Here is a 19,020-nt window from a genome sequence, read left to right on the forward strand (position 1 = left end):
ACAAGTTCTCGTATTTCGTAAATAAAGAAATGAATGCATTTTTTGAGAATAATGTGAAATTGTCTCACTCTCTCATGCATCTCACTCACTCGGTCGGTATCATGGTGTTAAATTCATTAGTGTCAGTCTACATTTAAGTGAGTAGTACATATTTTTTTCTTGTCCATTGTTTTCTGAGAAATTGTCGCGTCTCGATTCCATTCCATGTATGGAATTAAAGTAAGTAAATATTTGAGCAGGTTTGTTCAGTTAGTGAGAAAGTAGTGTGAAAACTTATATAAATTCATACTCAAGGGTGGATGAAGTATGCACTTGGTACGACCAGGCCTCGATCCAGCCCATAATCTTACGTGGGCAACGAAATTATGGACCCCAATCAGCTAACGGTTTTGTCGCTCTTTTTGTTTTTTTTTCTCAAACAAATATGCGAACAAAATTTTCTTACCGAAGCCTTATTAGGGATGGACATTTACAATGAGATTTACAAACTTTTTACGCTCCTATTTACATACAACCTTGATATCTTAGTATATTATAAGCCGTTGTGGACGACGTAACCGCAGTGGCGTAACTACGCATCAGCATTGACCAATTAATCATTAGTGGCAAAGCAAACAGGTCCAACAGTAATTACAAGCATCATATATAGTAGAAAATAATGATTATGAAATACATGTGACACATAATAATATACGTGCCGCCCCTGATCGAGCGCTCTCATATTTCCCCATCTATTTCCCATACAGTTATCATCACCCTTAAATGTATGATCTTCAAATGTCAATAAATTTAAAGCGAACCAAATGATTCTGGTAAAAAGTGAAAGTGGGATAACTAGCCGAGTGTAGCTGGCTGGTTTATACTAGTATGTATGTATAATAGCTTGAACTTTGCGTAATATTGAGCAGATCAATATTAGCTGTAACTTTTGTGAAAAAATATCAATTCAGATCAGATCTCATGGCGGTGGGCCGGGAGTAGAAAACGGTCGAGCCTATGGTTCATCTATTAAAAATGCGTCATTATATTATATGTCTATACTACATATTGTATTGATTTTCCTATCAACGAGCCTGGTGCGTGTCAACGGTTCAAAGTGTTGAAAACGTTTTTAGTTTTGGAACATGTGGAGAATTCCATGCATGGCTTAAACTCGAAATTCATAATAATTCAAGCGTGTATTAAATAATTTTTTAGAAAAAATGACGCATTTTTATTAGATAAACCACAGCTGCCCGCTCGGCCAGACAGTTCTTCGCTGATCATTTTGTGCTCAGGAAAACGGCAGACTTTGAGTGTCTAATTTTTTCCGCAGGGTAGCTCATCAGGTATCTTTTAATGTTAAAAGTTTAGATATGTAACCCGAATAATTTTTGAATAGCCATCCGCGAAGGTTTCTCGAACGGCGCGATTGCAGTTCGAAACATAAATCAATCTGTTCTAAAAAAAGTGTTGGTTTTTTATTCCTAATTTTTTCATGATCCATAGCACATGCAACTCAGAACGCTGTAGCATCCACTAATTGACGAATAATATCGCAGCAAAAATAATTTTTAAAGTCTCACACGGATCGAAGGAGGAGACTTTTCTTGGACTTTCAAAATGACCGGTTAAAAATAGAGCGTCATGAATACATAAATAATCCTTATCTAAATTTTTGTACTTTATCTCCCGGTATATTTACAAATGTTGAATATTGGTGCGCAATTAATCCATCTACTGCATAATAATGTTATGCTTCCTAAATAATAAGTATATATATTAAAGTTGTTACGTTTCGCATAAATATTTATTCACTTATTACACAGAAATTCAACAAAAGTTCTCACTAGATTTAATATAACCTGACACCAAATTCAACACAATTTGCTTATCCAATTTCCTCTACAAATTTCATCCTTCTCATCAAACCACAGGAATGACGAATTGTCCCGCCGTGGAGAACGGATCTGCTCCAGCGCACGATAAATACGCGACATCCCAATATTGCAAATGGTCTGGCAGATTCGACATTGAGGCGACGGAATTGGCACAATTTGGATCTTCGTAAACCGTTTTGGAGCAAACTTTTTCTTCCCCGGTCGGCGAAAGCCATAATTCATTGCCGTGATGGACATACCCACCAAGGGAAGGGGGCGTATACGCGGCGAAATCGGCTTTATTTATGACCCGGGTAATTTGCATTGGCTGACCGTTCCAGTAGTCCGCGTAGGCCTGGTTTCCCACGCGGGGAGTGCCGTAACCGAAATAGGCGTAGGATTTCGGTACAGGAAAATCTGCGGGGAGTCGGATTTCTTCTTTTAGCAGGAAAAGGGTCAGAGCCGCTGCAGCTGCGCCGAGGCTATGACCTGTCGCAATAATAAATAAATAAATAAATATTTAGGCTTCAGAATTCGTACCTGTGGAAAAATGATTGTTGTGGACAGCGTTTAAATAATTCGCTTTAAAATAATTTTGTAAATAATTTCTGTTCAAGAATGTCCTAATATGCTTAAAAATACACCCGAAACACTTATTGTGAAAAATGGCTACCGTAGTCAAATTAGTATATTCATGATTCACAAAAATCACTATAAAAAGAAAATTCCACAGAAATTAGCCTTATATCTATTATAGCCTTACAATCTGAAATTTCGCTCGCGAACTTTTTACCAGTGTTGACAAATGCATATAAATAACCACAAAGAGTATTAACATAGCAAAACTCACTTACCGATCACAACCACCTCAAAGTCCTCATTTTCTTTCAACACCTTGCCCAATTTTTGTACAATTTCTGGGTAGAGAGAGTTTGTCGCGTTAATCATTCCTGTATGGATCCTTATCTCGGGTCCTTTGCTTTTACCCCTCTCGAGAGGACTAGACCCCGTCTCAATGCTCAATATGGAGGGGTGAATGTCCAGCACCACATTCGCGACATTTAGCGTTCCTCGAATCGTAACCACGATCTCCTTGAGCTTCTTGTTAACCGCGATAAAAGCCAACGTGTTGGCCTCCTTGTTGACAATTAGCGAGTGGAATTCATACCCGAACCTGTGCGATTTCTCACAGTACGGACACGTCCAGGCGGGAATGTCGAAACAGTAGGCGGCCCCGGATAAGTAGACGTATTTCTTGGCTCGGGCGACATCCGGACCGTATGAGGCGATCGTTATTGGCCTCGTGGAGATATCGTTAGGCGTCAGTACGGTCTTGTCACACTGGGAAAGTGGATACTGGGAAATTAAGTACAAAATTGCGTAAAATTTAGAGATTTTACTCAAATCTTTAACACAACTGAGGACAAAAATTTTGGCCATGGCGCTTAATTTGTTGGAATTTTAGCCAGCAATTTGATTTTATCAAAATGTCAAATTTCTTAATTTTTATCGTTAATTTTAAGTTGGTTAAAAAATCCTCATCAACAACGCCATTTATAGATGTCTGAAATATAACTAAAAAGGATGCGGAGATGGGTGCTTCCTCCCTCTATTATTTTTTCTTTAACGAGGAACATCCTGCGTTGGTATTGTTTAATTACTAAACAATTGTGAGGTTAGAATTGTATCACCAAGTATTAAAATGCAGACAAACAATTATTTTCTCAACGAGGACGTTTTTGTATTTGAATAGGAATTAATTACCATGTCCAGACCTGTATGTATAAAAACACCGACAAACAATTCCACGCAGTAAGTGCAAGAGGAAGATTAGACTTTGCCTGCAAAGCATCATATGCATGTAAAATGAGGCGAGCAATAACAATCGATTTAACGTACATTCTTAGAAATAGGGTAACGATTATAACCAAAAACGTATGTGACTCTACCGCCGTGGTTGCATTTGTCACCAACTTGTGATGAATTTATTAGCTCTGGTGACAATTAAATTCCAGGTCGGTGAGACTTACTCTGGGCCAGTAAATTCCTAAAAAGCTACGCAGGGTGAGCTAATAATTGGGGCAAAATAATACATTTAAAAGTGAGAAAATAAGTACATACATATGTACATACATATTTACAACCTTATCATGTTGTGCAAAAATTAATCCAGATCCCGTTTTGATCGTTTTCGTATAAGTATAGGTGGAAAAGATACAATATTGAACTCTAAATATGCATATGTATCTATGTAGCTGGAAAAAATTAAGAAATTAATAATAAATTAATTAAAAATTAAAATTAATTAATCTACATAGATACTTAAAAGTTATCCAAAACTGAAAATACGCATGCATTCAAGTTTAAGTAAGTTTAGCGTAAGGAAGGAAAAATTGTTCATATGTTGGCATTCGTTAGCGCAGTATTGCTTCTGAAACTCACAATTTTAAGAATTTTTGCAGTATGGTCCATCAGTTTAAGTATCTACTGGACTCAATGATTAACAAAAATCCTAATTCCATATCCTCCTATGTAAGCAATTTTATTTATGTATGTAGAAGCTTTTTCCTTTGCAAAAGTGTTTGCAAGTGTTAGCGAGCCATTTTTAATTCGCCCAGTTTATATATACATAAACCGCCCTAAAAACGGTTAGCCTACATATGTATTAGTATGTAGTTGGATGCCATGCAAATGTAGGTATAAGACTATTCTAGACATTATAATTATTATCTTAATGCTACTACAAATTATTTAACCGGTAGCTTGAACTAGGCCAGAATGTTTCTTCTCCCTTCCTTTATCAGAATCAGAGACATGGTCTGATTCAGGCAAAGATTTTGTATTACCAGTGGTGTCCTTCTGTCGATGAAATTCGTTCCAAGCTTGATTTTAACCAATCCACATGATGTCGGCTTACGTCGTACCACTGACCGCCTAAAATACTTCACTGTCGTCCTGTTCAGCTTCTGAAGTGATTTGACCGACGAATTGAACACCCATGATGCCAGTGTGAAAATGAGAATATTGTTTAGTATCGTGTCCACCAGAATTACGGGGAAGATGAGAAAGATCGGCATCGCAATTTCCCCATGCATAGTAATCACCACATATTGCACCCCAATTTGCAGCAGTGGGGCCCCACAAATGATGAAAGGTACGATCTTTTCCATAAGAAATGCATTCATCACTTTCTCGAGTAGTTGAATCATACGGTAATTCAGGAGGCACGATTCCTTCTCTGCAGTGGATTTGGCCTTCAATATTTTTCTTGAATATAAAAAACGGGATTTTAGTACCACGTCATAATAACATTGTTTAAAAAACGAAAAATATTAAAGGGTCCATCGAATTACGAAGGATTACGACCTATACCAAGATGTGCACACTGAGTATATGACTTAACGGCTTAAGGAATTTACGAGTGCAAACATATTTACATATGTCATTAACTCATGCATTTCGCACACCTTGCTACAGATTGAAACCCTTGTTCAAGACAGTTCGGAAGTTTTCATTGGGAGGCGTACGGAGGTATGCCCATAATGCAAATATTTTTCCGGTTACGGATCTTACGTATCGAGTAGCTGAATATAACTCAAGAGCGAGCTTATTCCGCCGCAAAAATTGTACGCCAAGGGTGCAGTTCCTATATAGAAGAAGCAAAAACCGATGTAGGTTTCCAGAAGGGGGATCAACATGGTGCACCAGTTCCACCGTATTTCCGAACAGCTGGTCGTCATTGACAGAATGAAGGGCGGAGTGCAAGGCTCAAATAGAATCAAGCCGAGGACTGCCAATGGGACCATGTAGTAGTTTTGTTTCAGTAGGTAGAAAAATGCAAGGGTTGCTTTGAGTTGTGTAGAGGTTTGCAGTTTCTGGACGCCTTTGAGAAAATAAATTTGTTTTTCTATTTTTTCCACCATAAGCTCAAATGTCGGGGCAACCTGAGACATTTGGCGCTATATGTGGAACATATAGTATGTTGTCAGGCACTCTTATGGGAAATGTCGGGGGCTCGTACAAAAAAACGGTTGGGCGTAAAGAGATGCCGTAAAGTGCATTAGATGCCTCTCGAAAAGTTTTAAAATGACTTTTTTCTAATTCATGGTATCTTGAACCATTTTCAAGAAATTCAATAAAAACCGATTTTTCGGTTTCGAAATCATAAATGTTTCGCTGAATGAATTGGGTGCATAACACAAAGTTGTATGTAATAGCAAATATGTTCATAACCGCATTATCTATAATATTTACTCGAAAATTTTTTCGAAATAATGCTAGGTACAGGCGGTAAGTTCAAATTTCCGAAAAATTTTGCAATTTCGGCTACCAATTTCTCCACTGAGCTACAGCCTAGACGATACATTTTGGTAACCTAAACTAAACGGGATCGTATTGGGGAAGGTCCCGGCTAGTGCCCTCGACTGATTGACTTTTTCGAAATAAGCCTTGGTTTTTAAGATATGGCGCGATTTCTAAAATTAAAATCCATAACTCATATTTGGTATGAAAAAATAGAAATTTTCAGCGGTTTTGCCGCATAGCTTGTATATAATATTCATCGAAATTGAGGATGACCACTTGAAAATGGTGGAATTAAGTAAAATTCTACAAAACAGAATTGAACCGACCTTCTAGAATATTAGACTCGTAATCCTAGCAGGTATTGATCATTTGAATTTGACCCTTGTCCAAATTATAATTCCAACAACAACCAATTAATATAATGACATTGCGCAGAAGACGAACCCTTGGCACTTCCTTGCTAGAGAATTGGGCGCAAAATATAGTGGAAATGAGACGCCCAGCGTATACGAAAGCATAACCAAATAGAGTAACTTCATCATTTTATCTCCAAATGGACTCCTGATGGAAATAAATCGTTGCAGTTCAGCATCGAAGTGGAATGGATAAGATCTAAAAATCCTTTGGCAATATTAGTAGTGTTCAACAACGAATGGGAAGAAGGTGGAACACATTTTTGTTTCTAAATATGTGTCGTGAGCTGAACTTTTGCAGCCTAATGTGACCGTTGAGATTTGTTGGGACTGGGTTTTGTTAGAATACATGCAGCTCGCAAGGAGCTATTGGTACTGGGTAGGAAGTGAGCCATTAAAGTGCTTTATATTATTTCGAATATAAAAAATTGGGGCAGGTGTTTAATTAGTATAGAGCACTCTTAGAAATCATATGTCGCCCGAATCACACTACCATGTCGATCGTATTTGTATATTTTGTAAGGTTTTAACTTGGTGAGTTACTTCTCAATCCATAAAGTATGTAACGAAGTAAAACTAATAGTTTTTATCACCCAGATTTCTGAACGTTTAATTTTACGAATACCAATTTTCATGACACATGGTGAAAAGCCCTCAACATCTACGTATGTGTGGCAGTAACTTTGAAGAATCCCATGCATGCATCTTCAATCATGGAAATAGTTGAGTTGTGATAAATCGTTGTTTCATGAATTTGAAAGCCACAGTTGCCGTGTAGGTATACGGAGAAATGCACCCGCTCAATCGCACCCGCTCCATCGCACCTGCTCAATCGCACCCCCTCAATCGCACCCCGGCACATTTTGCACCCCAGCCCGTTTGCACCCGCTCATTCGCACCCGCTCAATCGCACCCCTGCACATTTTGCACCCCAGCCCGTTTGCACCCCTTAATGAACCTATAAGTACAGCTTTTATTAGCCCGAACCAGGAATGTTTAGTAAACTAATGTCTGTCAGAATTTTTTATACACAAATTCGAAATTTAACCCTCCTAAGTTCTAATGCTAATCCTAAGTTATTTTTCGCCTCCATACTAAATTTCAGCTGAATATATAGGCCCTCCTCAGACACACGAAAAAATCATCGTTTCGAATTTCGCTTTGTTTTTCGCTTATCGATAGCATGGCAAAAAGTTCGTTCCAAATTGTGGAACGCACAAAATTCTTGTGGCAAAAATTTCGCTTATCGATAGCATGGCAAAAATTGTGAAAATTGCAAAATATTGTTCCGACTTCAGCTAAGCGACCTTAACCCCACTTCTGATTTGAGTTTCTGTTCGCTTACCACAGAGCTCGCTTATCAGGATGTAAGCGAAATTCGAAGCGACGATTTTTTCGTGTGTCTGAGAAGACCCATAAACTCATAAATCGGTATGGGTCACCGCGTAGTGCCCCTCTGGTAACTTTATGTTGATATTTGACTTCAAATTATTTCATGAGGAGTCCTTAAGTATCACCGTTCCGAATTTCAGCTGTTTGCGACAAGTTATGAAAATCGGTATGAGTCAGCCCAACGGGTCCCGGCATATGAAAATTTTAGTACATAATTTCACTTCATATTCTTCCATTAGGAGCCACTAGCACGCCCCATGCCAAATTTAAACTTTCTATCACAATTTTGAATTTTTGAACTCGGTCGTTGCATTGCCCAGATACGTCTACCAAGTTTGGCTCAAATCGGTCAACTCGTTCGAGAGTTATCGAAAGATAGACGGACAGGCGGATGGACATAACGATTACATAAGCCCTGGTTCGGGCTAAAAACTACAACAAAAGGAATAAGGTTCTATAAGTTGTAGTACCTAGTATCCAGTAACTATTCGTACGTTTAGATACGTTTGTTCCAATTTTTAAGGGGTGCAAACGAGCTGGGGTGCAAAATGTTCAGGGGTGCGATTGAGCGGGTGCGATGGAGCGGGTGCAAACGGGCTGGGGTGCAAAATGTGCCGGGGTGCGATTGAGCGGGTGCGATTGAGCGGGTGCGATGGAGCGGGTGCGATTGAGCGGGTGCGATGGAGCGGGTGCGATTGAGCGGGTGCATTTTTCCGCAATTCTTCTTTTTCACCCATGCTGTTCTCACCAACTTCCATTCAAAACTGAAGAAAGTCTAAAAGCTGAGACATAAGTTCTTGAGTGGAATTTAATGTCAACTGTATGGACACCTTGTCCAGTGGACAAGGTGGAGACGTTTTACTGTGAGATTTTATAGCGAGTAGGAGCAGAATGGTGGTCTCCCAGCGTTTGATCTCCGGTTTTGCCCTAAGCAGTGTTAGTCTCTCAGGAATTTATTTGCGAATATGAAATTTGCGAACGGCAGGATCTCCGAATGAGCACGTGATGATAATAGCTCGGCAGATAATATTTAGCAACCAAAGAGGAGAAAGTTAGCCCTAAAATCGAAACTATTAAATTTCCAAATTTACTACAGTTTCTCCTATTTGGGGTGATACATACATCCTTGCCAGACGTGCTCATTTGAAAATCGTGCTTTTTACAAATTTTATATTTTTTAAATTCCCAATCTATTTGCTTTGACTTATCTAAATTCGGAGAGCTTATATTTGTTGAGAGGTTTACATTCTTACTCACAAGGGACACTCACGACCTGTCGTTTGAGTCCAGTGTACCCACTATGATTTTTAGAATCTACTAAGACCCCAAATGAAGGATTCATTCATATTTCCGTGTTAAACTCATATTTGGCGTCGTGCCGTGGCGCCAAATTCGCCAAATTTGAATGTTTTTATTTTTGAAAACGCCATACCTTTTGAAATACTGGACGGAGTTACAAACTTTTTTTTACAAAAATCATGACAAGGAGTTCAACTTTCGTGTCCCATGAATTTTTTTTTAATAATCGCTTTTAACTTTTCGCAAAATTTCATAATTTTCCTGGAAATGGGGTTTCGTCGAAAAAATGTTAAAATTATTTCACAAATTAGAAATTTTTTATTTTTACTTTTTCCTCAAAAATTTCAACTTTTGTGATGATTTTAAGAATAAAATTTTGAAAATCCGACATAAACTGCATAAGATATGGGGGTTAAAAATTGGTCAAAAATGCAAATTTTTAAGTTTGGCGATGGCGCCAAATATGAGTTCTGCACGGAAATATGAATGGATCCTTCATCCGGGGTCCTAGTAGACTCTAAAAAACATAGTGGGTACCCTGTACTCAAACGACAGGTCGTGAGTGTCCCTTGTCAGACAGAACATACTTTTGTATTATGTAGGATTGAGTCAAACCAACATTTTGAGAAACACGACCGGATCGGGTCACTAATTGTCAAAAAACCCATGTCCGACTCAACTCTGCAACACAATAACTTACTTTGGCCAGTTTAATATTAGTCCGGCTTCCAAAATTTCCACAAATTGTTTACATTGCGTCGCGAGACGTTCCAGATTTGGGAATGAGGTCGTAACAGCTTGCAAAATTCGGGGAACAGCACCCTCCTTATGGTGAATATCTACCCTCAATTTCCTCAATTTTGGGAACACGCTCCCCTCAAAGGAGGGGAAATCCAGGGCAACACGCTTGTTCAAGTTCCCACGGATAGAAACAAATTCCAATTCCTGCAAAGTCGTGGACGCCGCCTGGACAAATTTTGTGGCGAGTTCGTGCTGCCAACGGAACTGATCTCCGGCCGGAAACTCGACAAAGATCGATTTCAAATTGTTGGTTTGGGGAAATATTGAGAAATCCGGGCATTCCGCCAGACGGTTGTCGGGATTGGACGGGATCTGTAGGGTGGCTTTGGTAGGGCAGAATTTCAGCTTTTCGACAGCCCCCGAAATATTCCAGGTTTCCAGTGCCCCTCCCGGAAACGGGTCCTTCTTCCCGTAATCTCCTGGCGACAGGAGAAGCGCCATACTTGTCCGCGTTTTTAGAACTGGGGTGGCTCCGTAATTCCAATAGGAGGAGACCAATCGGCACGTTTTTATGTCCTTGGTACACAAATAGCTGGACAAGTGACCAATTATCTGCAAATAAATTTTTTTAATTTTTTCATTTTTTTTGAAAATTATTTTTAAAAGTAGAAGCTTCAAAATTTTACATCGTGATTGAGAAAGGACTCCGTCTCGGAGTCGTCATCTTTTCCCGTGAACGTAGCCATCATGAAATTTATTTCTTTAAAAAAATATCGCATACATTATTCATACATTGCGGTGTAAATTGCTGTATTTTGAGTTTTTAAAAATCTTTTTTCGGAACTCATCGATATGAATGCCAAATTATTTATTTACCGACTGTTTTACGTTTAAAAGAAGGTTTCGTAGTGTTAACAAAATTTCCAATTTGCAATGCTTCGACTAATGAAATCATTTGAATATTACTTTTCATAAACAAATCGGTCATTTCAAATTACTCATTTGTGATAATTTTAATCAATTTTTAACTTTAACATTTGCCATAATTCCATTTCTGGACAACAATATGACTTTTTTTAAATTATGACTATTCTGCTTTATTTTCACAAAATTAGCAACCATACCTTTTCACATTCTAAACACCTTTCAATATTTAATTTTTTTTAAATGTTGAAAATTCTAAAAATTTTCAAATAACTTACCCCCACGAATGGGCCCTTGTCAGCCTGTGAGGAAAGCAGTAACAAGTTACGACTTTACTTTAATTACAACTTTCAATTAAGTCTATTACGATGTCTAATTAATCCGTGAAATTATTTATTGTTTATGTCTCCGGCACAGTCTGTTGCAGGGGGTATAGTCTCTTATTCTGAAATGGAACGTTCAAAGTGGACGTGCCAAAAAGGGGGAAAATGTGACCCAATTTTTTTTATTGCAAATTTTATGGCGAAATGGTGTAAAACGGTGTCTTGGCTTATCAAAGCATATTTTTATGCTTATCAATGCTTAGCAAAATATCTCAATCCGAGTAAAATTGAAGATCTGAACTTATCTGTTAATACAGGTTAACACACGAAATATTTGAATACACGAATATTTGAACACACGAATATTTGAAAATGAATGCTCCCATCGCTTTTCTTGTTGGCTATCTGGTTATCCATTAAATATACAGAGTATGATTTACCTCATAAAATAGCAATTCAATTTTTATTTAGCGAACTAAGGATTTTACAATTCATATTTTTTAAACAAAATTACCTTTTGTAGTTATTTTTATTACTAGATGACCCCCAAGAAAAACGATGGGAGCATTCATTTTAAATATTTCGTGTGTTAACACAGATAAGTTCAGATTTTCAATTTTACTCGGATTGAGGTATTTTGCTAAGCATTGATAAGCATAAAAATATGCTTTGACAAGCCAAGACACCGTTTTACGCCATTTCGCCAGAAAATCTATATTATAATTTCGAAAAGTCCGTCCCGTGAAATTTTCCGTGACATTCCTGCATTCTGATTGGCTGTTGGCTTCCTGGGTCTACCAATAACATTACAACATATGCTACAACATCTGCTCCAACATCTGCTCCAACATCTGCTACAACATCTGCTCCAACATCTGCTCCAACATCTGCTCCAACATCTGCTACAACATCTGCTCCAACATCTGCTCCAACATCTGCTACAACATCTGCTCCAACATCTGCTCCAACATCTGCTCCAACATCTGCTACAACATCTGCTACAACATCTGCTCCAACATCTGCTACAACATCTGCTACAACATCTGCTCCAACATCTGCTCCAACATCTGCTCCAACATCTGCTACAACATCTGCTACAACATCTGCTCCAACATCTGCTCCAACATCTGCTCCAACATCTGCTACAACATCTGCTACAACATCTGCTCCAACATCTGCTCCAACATCTGCTACAACATCTGCTCCAACATCTGCTCCAACATCTGCTCCAACATCTGCTACAACATCTGCTACAACATCTGCTCCAACATCTGCTCCAACATCTGCTACAACATCTGCTCCAACATCTGCTCCAACATCTGCTCCAACATCTGCTACAACATCTGCTACAACATCTGCTCCAACATCTGCTACAACATCTGCTACAACATCTGCTCCAACATCTGCTCCAACATCTGCTACAACATCTGCTACAACATCTGCTCCAACATCTGCTACAACATCTGCTCCAACATCTGCTACAACATCTGCTACAACATCTGCTCCAACATCTGCTCCAACATCTGCTCCAACATCTGCTCCAACATCTGCTACAACATCTGCTACAACATCTGCTCCAACATCTGCTCCAACATCTGCTCCAACATCTGCTACAACATCTGCTACAACATCTGCTCCAACATCTGCTACAACATCTGCTCCAACATCTGCTCCAACATCTGCTCCAACATCTGCTACAACATTTGCTACAACATCTGCTACATCATCTGGGGGCTATTGCACCAAACACTTTGCAATCTACACTTTTCATTTTCAAAATTTGAAAAGTGTAAAGTAATCGCGTTTCATCAACGATCTTAACTTTTCACTTTTCACTTTACAAAAATGTGAAAAGTTGAAAAGTGAGTACTGCAATGCGTTTCACCATCTTTTGCTCCTCTGCACTTTTCACACTACACTTTTCAGCTTGACCCTTTCAGTTTCCTCCTAGATTTTCTATGTAAAAAATAACTTGAATGCATTCAACAGCCTCGTAATTTGTAAACAGTCGGTGGTCATTTTTTAAATCTTGGATGATGATTCGTAGTTGCGGGTATCGAAATAATGGTGAGTAATTAATTTATAAAATATTAAATACGTATTGTAATACAATGTAATTAATTTTTAGGCCACCCAAGTTAAATCAGAGTCAAAATTAGCCTTGCTGGCCTTCATTAAAGAGAAAAAGGACGTGCTTTTTGGAAAATTCACTTCCGAGCTTGACAAAAACCGCAAAACGTCGGCCTGGAAGGATGCCCTGATTAAGGCACAATCATTGCAAATCGTAGCAAGTACTAGAGACTGGACATATTTACGGGATAACGTCTTTGGCGTGTGGAAAACTAGAGCCATGGTTAGAATTGTTGTCGATATGCATACACACACGCATACAAATATATATAATTTACATACATAGTTATTAATCAATCGATTCGTTATTATTTAGGCAAAGAAGGACAATCGCAAAAAGACAGGATCTGAGGGAGGAAAGGACAGAAAACTGACTGAGGTTGACAATGCCGTGCTTGACATAGTGGGGAGGGATTCGCCAGTGATGGAAGGATTACCTATTGGAGAGACCGGAAACTTTGTCCCAACAGAAATATACGATTCTCAAATCTCGAACCCTGATATTGCTGCCGATCAATTGGAGTTATCGACTCCAGCCGCCCAGTTGTCCCGCAAATCTCGCCAGCTTAAGCGAAAATCAGACACTGCTAAACAAATACTAGTAGCGCAGAAGGAAGCAAAATTGGAACTTATGAAACTACAAATTTATAAGACTAAATTAGAGGCATTAAAACTTGAGAGGGAGTTAAATCTACCGCGATCAGGCTTCACAAAAGAATTTGAACCTCCTTACATTGTTGAAATAGAGTTGGACAGATTTACTCCAGTCTAAGCGAATTGAATAAGTTCACTAATTAGAAATTCAAATTATATTTTTTGTTAAGCAGATTTAAAACTTAGGTTGGTAGCACAGACGGCAATGAAATTTTATACTAATTTTTTGTTTAAATGTTATATAACTAAAATAAAATTTTGAAACTGTTTTACGTAAAGAATTGCATGAGGTCATTAATTCGTCGTTCTGATGAGACGCTCACTCCAGGAAATCCTATGTCAATGTCTTCTGCGTGCCCATTATCTGCGTGCCCATTATCTTCGAAATCTTCGTTTGCTGCAATGTTGTGTAACGTAGCGCAGGCCATGATGATTTTACCTGCGAATACAGGATTAACACGTAAGTATCGCAGACAAGGAAATCTTGCTTTCATCACTCCGTATGCATTCTCTATAATTCGCCGGGTTGACTTTTGCGCGGCATTGAATCGTTGCTCCAAGACATCATTGGGATTCCGATGGATTGGCCTAATTAACCAATCACGAAGACCGTAAGCAGAATCACCTAAGATCAAAATATGGTTTGAAAATGTAGTTCTTAAAAATACCTCTGCAAAAATTATTTTCCTCGTTTTAGGCCTTTTACGATGGCCTTATAGATTTGTTAGGATGTCTGTCTGTCCGTCCGTCTGTTTGTACGTACGATAACTCTCTTTAAACATATTCTATCGACTTGAAATTTTCTACAATTGATCTTCGGGTCAAAGGTAAGGATGAGTTCGAAGATGGGCATGATCGGTCAAGTGGTTGGCCGGTGGGGGTCATTTCCCCACAAATGTGTTGCCATTAGCTACCAAGATGCCATCTTAAAAGGCCCGCAAAGTTGCTTGGAGTAAGTTTTTTAAAAGCATCCAAACCTACCTAAAATAATTGCATCATCGAAAGGTCTCCACCCACTCTCAAATTTTCTGTAGATTGTGGAGTTTTGCATCACTCGTGAGTCATGGACTGATCCAGGCCATCTCGCACTAACGAAATAAAAGCTTAAGTCCGGGCCGCAGACCATTAAGACGTTGATAGAGTGGTTCCCTTCGCGGTCCACATAAGCAGCTTCGTTGTGTGACGGCGCAATTATATTTATTAAGGTTCCATCTGCACATCCCGCTACACAAGGGAACCCGCCTTTTCTCATAAATTTATAAGCCAAATCGCTAGTTTCATCCGGAAAACGAACAATTTCTTGAAACAGTAGATCCACTATTGCATTGACGACACGTTTCAAAGATCGGCAAACAGTAGACTTTGAAACACCATGCATATCCCCGATTCCGTGGTATTGAGAACCATTCCCTAGCCAATGTAGGGCAACGAGTAGTTGTTGACGAGGTGTAAGGGCCATATTTTTATTGCTGTCGATAAGTCTTGGTGCTAGTCGCGTGACGACAAATTCAGCTTCATTTGGGCGAAGGCGGAAACGTTCTTTGAATTCCATAACACAAAAACTGTCAAAGTTTATCCTGGGACGGAAAACTCTTTGCCGACAAACTAATCCTTCCTCGCCCTCGTCATCAGAGGTGTCCAATAAATCGTCAACATCCATCTGAAATACAAATAATTTTAAATTGTGTTACAATTTGACATACATATGTACACACAACACACATACTAAGTATATCCAAATGGGTACTTACCACAAATTTGTCATTTGTCGTCAGTTTTATTGTTTTCGACGAACTTGACCACTCAATTGTAATTTGCAGGGTGGGGGGGACACCCTACCACTTATTTTGCAAAGTGCAAAGATTTTTAGAAATATTTTTTTTGGTGAAACGCAATAGAACTTTTCATCAACAAAAATCGACCAAATTGAACTTTTCAAAAATCGCTCTGCACTCTTCACTTTTCACACTGCAACTCGGATTTGGTGAAACACAATCTTTTCAAAAAAAGCTTGAAAATGAAAAGTGTAGGGTGCAAAGTGTCTGGTGCAACGGCCCCCTGCTCCAACATCTGCTCCAACATCTGCTACAACATCTGCTACAACATCTGCTACAACATCTGCTACAACATCTGCTACAACATCTGCGACAACATATGTTGCAACATCTGCTAAACCTTCTGCTACAACATCTTCTACAACATCTGCTACAACATCTGCTACATCTGCTACAACATCTGTGACAACATATGTTGCAACTTCTGTTACAACTTCTGTTACAACTTCTGTTACACAAAAAACAAAAAATATTCCATAGCAACTTATCGTATACAACTTAACTAATAATAATATAATACTATATAATATAATACTTATACTTATACAACTTATAATTTCCTTAGCAACACAAAAAAATTTCCTTAGCAACATAAAAAAATTTCCTTGGCAACATACAAAAATTTCCTTAGCAACATAAAAAAAATTCCTCAGCAACATAAAAAAATTTCCTTAGCAACATAAAAAAATCTTTAGCAATATAGAAAAATTTCCTTAGCATCGTGAAAAAATTCCTTAGCAACATAAAAAAAATTCCTTAGCAATGTAAAAAAAATTCCGTAGCAACATAAAAAAGAATCCTTAGCAACACAAAAAAATTTCCTTAGCAACAAAAAAATTTCCTTAGCAACGTAAAAAAAATTCCTTAGCAACATAAAAAAATTTCCTTAGCAACATAAAAAAATTTCCTTCGCAACGTAAAAAAAATTCCTTAGCAACGTAAAAAAATTTCCTTATTTTCTTAGCAACGTAAAAAAGTTCCTTAGCAACATAAAAAAAATTCCTTAGCAATGTAAAAAAAAATCCGTAGCAACATAAAAAAGAATCCTTAGCAACACAAAAAAATACCCTTAGCAACACAAAAAAATTTCCTTAGCGACGAAAAAAAATTCCTTAGCAACATAAGAAAATCCCTTAGCAACGCAAAAAAAATCCTTAGCAACATAGAAAAATTTCCTTAGCAACACAAAAAAATTTCCCTAGCAACGTAAAAAAAGTTCCTTAGCAACATAAAAAAAATCCTCAGCAACATAAACAAACTTCCTTAGCAACACAAAAAAAATTCCTTAGCAACATAAAAAAATTTCCTTAGCAACACAAAAAAATTTCCTTAGTAACATAAAAAAATTTCCTTAGCAACATACAAAAATTTCTTTAGCAACACAAAAAAATTTCCTTAGCAACATAAAAAAATTTCCTTGGCAACATACAAAAATTTCCTTAGCAACACAAAAAAATTTCCTTAGCAACCTAAAAAAATCCCTTAGCAAAATAAAAAAAATTCCTTAGCAATACAAAAAAATTTCCTTAGAAACAAAAAAATTTCCTTAGCAACATAAAAAAATTTCCTTAGCAACACAAAAAAATTTCCTTAGCAACGTGAAAACATTCCTTAGCAACATAAAAAAATTACTTAGCAACGTGAAAAATTTCCTTAGCAACGTAAAAAATTCCTTAGCAATGAAAAAAAATTTCCGTAGCAACATAAAAAAGAATCCTTAGCAACACAAAAAAATTTCCTTAGCAACACAAAAAAATTTCCCTAGCAACGTAAAAAAAGTTCCTTAGCAACATAAACAAACTTCCTTAGCAACACAAAAAAAATTCCTTAGCAACATAAAAAAATTTCCTTAGCAACACAAAAAAAATTCCTTAGTAACATAAAAAAATTTCCTTAGCAACATACAAAAATTTCTTTAGCAACACAAAAAAATTTCCTTAGCAACATACAAAAATTTTCTTAGCAACACAAAAAAATTTCCTTAGCAACCTAAAAAAATCCCTTAGCAAAATAAAAAAAATTCCTTAGCAATACAAAAAAATTTCCTTAGAAACAAAAAAATTTCCTTAGCAACGTAAAAAATTCCTTAGCAATGAAAAAAAATTTCCGTAGCAACATAAAAAAGAATCCTTAGCAACACAAAAAATTTCCTTAGCAACATAAAAAAATTTCCTTAGCAACATACAAAAATTTCCTTAGCAACACAAAAAATTTTCCTTAGCAACGTAAAAAAATCCCTTAGCAAAATAAAAAAAATTCCTTAGCAATACAAAAAAATTTCCTTAGAAACAAAAAAATTTCCTTAGCAACATAAAAAAATTTCCTTAGCAACACAAAAAAATTTCCTTAGCAACGTAAAAAAATTCCTTAGCAATGTAAAAAAATTTCCGTAGCAACATAAAAAAGAATGCTTAGCAACACAAAAAAATTTCCTTAGCGACGTAAAAAAATTTCCTTAGCAACATACAAAAATTTCCTTAGCAACACAAAAAAATTTCCTTAGCAACATAAAAAAGTTCGTTAGCAACGTCAAGAAAATTCTTTAGCAAGTACAAAAAAATCTTTGACCGGTCAAAAAAAATTTTTAGCAACGTTATAAAATTTCATGCGGCCCGTCTTTAGGACGGGCTTATAGGCTAGTTCGCAATAAAAAAAATTGGGTCACATTTTCCCCCTTTTTTTCACGTCCACTTTGAACGTTCCATTTCGGAATAAGAGACCCTACGCCATGCAACTGCTCCGGCAGAAAACAGGTGGATGTGACGTCGATCAATATTTCTTCCGAAAGAGCCATCACTTTGTTCCTCGAGTCTCCTTCATGGAGTTTTTCATGCAAAATTGTAAATATGCGATGATCAGACGTCCCATATGAATGATGGTTAAACCTCAAAATATGAATGAAAAATTACCGTAAAATTCCTCAAAATATGACCACAAAAATGACTTTATTTTTGTAATTTTTGCTTTGTGATAGACTATTTTTCATCAAAATACAGGTTCTGGGATGATTTAACAATGAATTAAATCACCTAAGACGAAAGTGAATATAAATTCACATATATTTCAAAAATTTCTCACCATGAACAATTAAAAAAAATTAATTTAGACAATTAATATTAGTCAATTAATATAGTCATTTTCTGGC

At 37.2% G+C, this 19,020-nt stretch overlaps 3 protein-coding genes across 3 annotated transcripts; all 3 read right to left on the minus strand.

Moving 5' to 3' along the window:
- Positions 1-1,783: 1,783 nt before the first annotated feature.
- LOC110861242 (lipase) lies at positions 1,784-7,379 on the minus strand. Its single transcript, XM_022110346.2, has 2 exons — positions 2,714-7,379; positions 1,784-2,348 (listed from the first exon to the last, which is right to left on the minus strand). Exons 1-2 carry the CDS (start codon positions 3,297-3,299, stop codon positions 1,906-1,908), a joined length of 1,029 nt encoding a protein of 342 aa, XP_021966038.1. The 5' UTR covers positions 3,300-7,379; the 3' UTR covers positions 1,784-1,905.
- A 2,431-nt stretch (positions 7,380-9,810) lies between these two features.
- On the minus strand, positions 9,811-11,366 carry LOC118433033. The gene is made up of 3 exons (XM_035844576.1): positions 11,212-11,366; positions 10,696-10,769; positions 9,811-10,621 (listed from the first exon to the last, which is right to left on the minus strand). The coding sequence occupies exons 2-3, from the start codon at positions 10,756-10,758 to the stop codon at positions 9,965-9,967; spliced, it is 720 nt and encodes a 239-aa protein (XP_035700469.1). The 5' UTR covers positions 10,759-10,769; positions 11,212-11,366; the 3' UTR covers positions 9,811-9,964.
- A 353-nt stretch (positions 11,367-11,719) lies between these two features.
- Positions 11,720-13,144, minus strand: LOC118433022 (fibroin heavy chain-like). The gene is made up of 3 exons (XM_035844548.1): positions 13,127-13,144; positions 12,055-12,990; positions 11,720-11,731 (listed from the first exon to the last, which is right to left on the minus strand). The coding sequence occupies exons 1-3, from the start codon at positions 13,142-13,144 to the stop codon at positions 11,720-11,722; spliced, it is 966 nt and encodes a 321-aa protein (XP_035700441.1).
- Positions 13,145-19,020: the final 5,876 nt, after the last annotated feature.

This window comes from Folsomia candida, unplaced genomic scaffold, assembly GCF_002217175.1.
Source record: "Folsomia candida strain VU population unplaced genomic scaffold, ASM221717v1 Fcan01_Sc039, whole genome shotgun sequence".
Lineage (NCBI taxonomy): Eukaryota > Metazoa > Arthropoda > Collembola > Entomobryomorpha > Isotomidae > Folsomia > Folsomia candida.

What these genes read in the sequence shown, in the direction of transcription:
- LOC110861242 (XM_022110346.2), bottom strand. Translation starts at nt 3,299, where the DNA reads ATGGCCAAAATTTTTGTCCTCAGTTGTGTTAAAGATTTGAGTAAAATC. An exon ending in CTTTGAGGTGGTTGTGATCG is followed by an intron (nt 2,349 to 2,713) that starts GTAAGTGAGTTT and finishes TTATTGCGACAG; the next exon opens with GTCATAGCCTCGGCGCAGCT.
- LOC118433033 (XM_035844576.1), bottom strand. Translation starts at nt 10,758, where the DNA reads ATGATGGCTACGTTCACGGGAAAAGATGACGACTCCGAGACGGAGTCC. An exon ending in AGTCCTTTCTCAATCACGAT is followed by an intron (nt 10,622 to 10,695) that starts GTAAAATTTTGA and finishes ATTTATTTGCAG; the next exon opens with ATAATTGGTCACTTGTCCAG.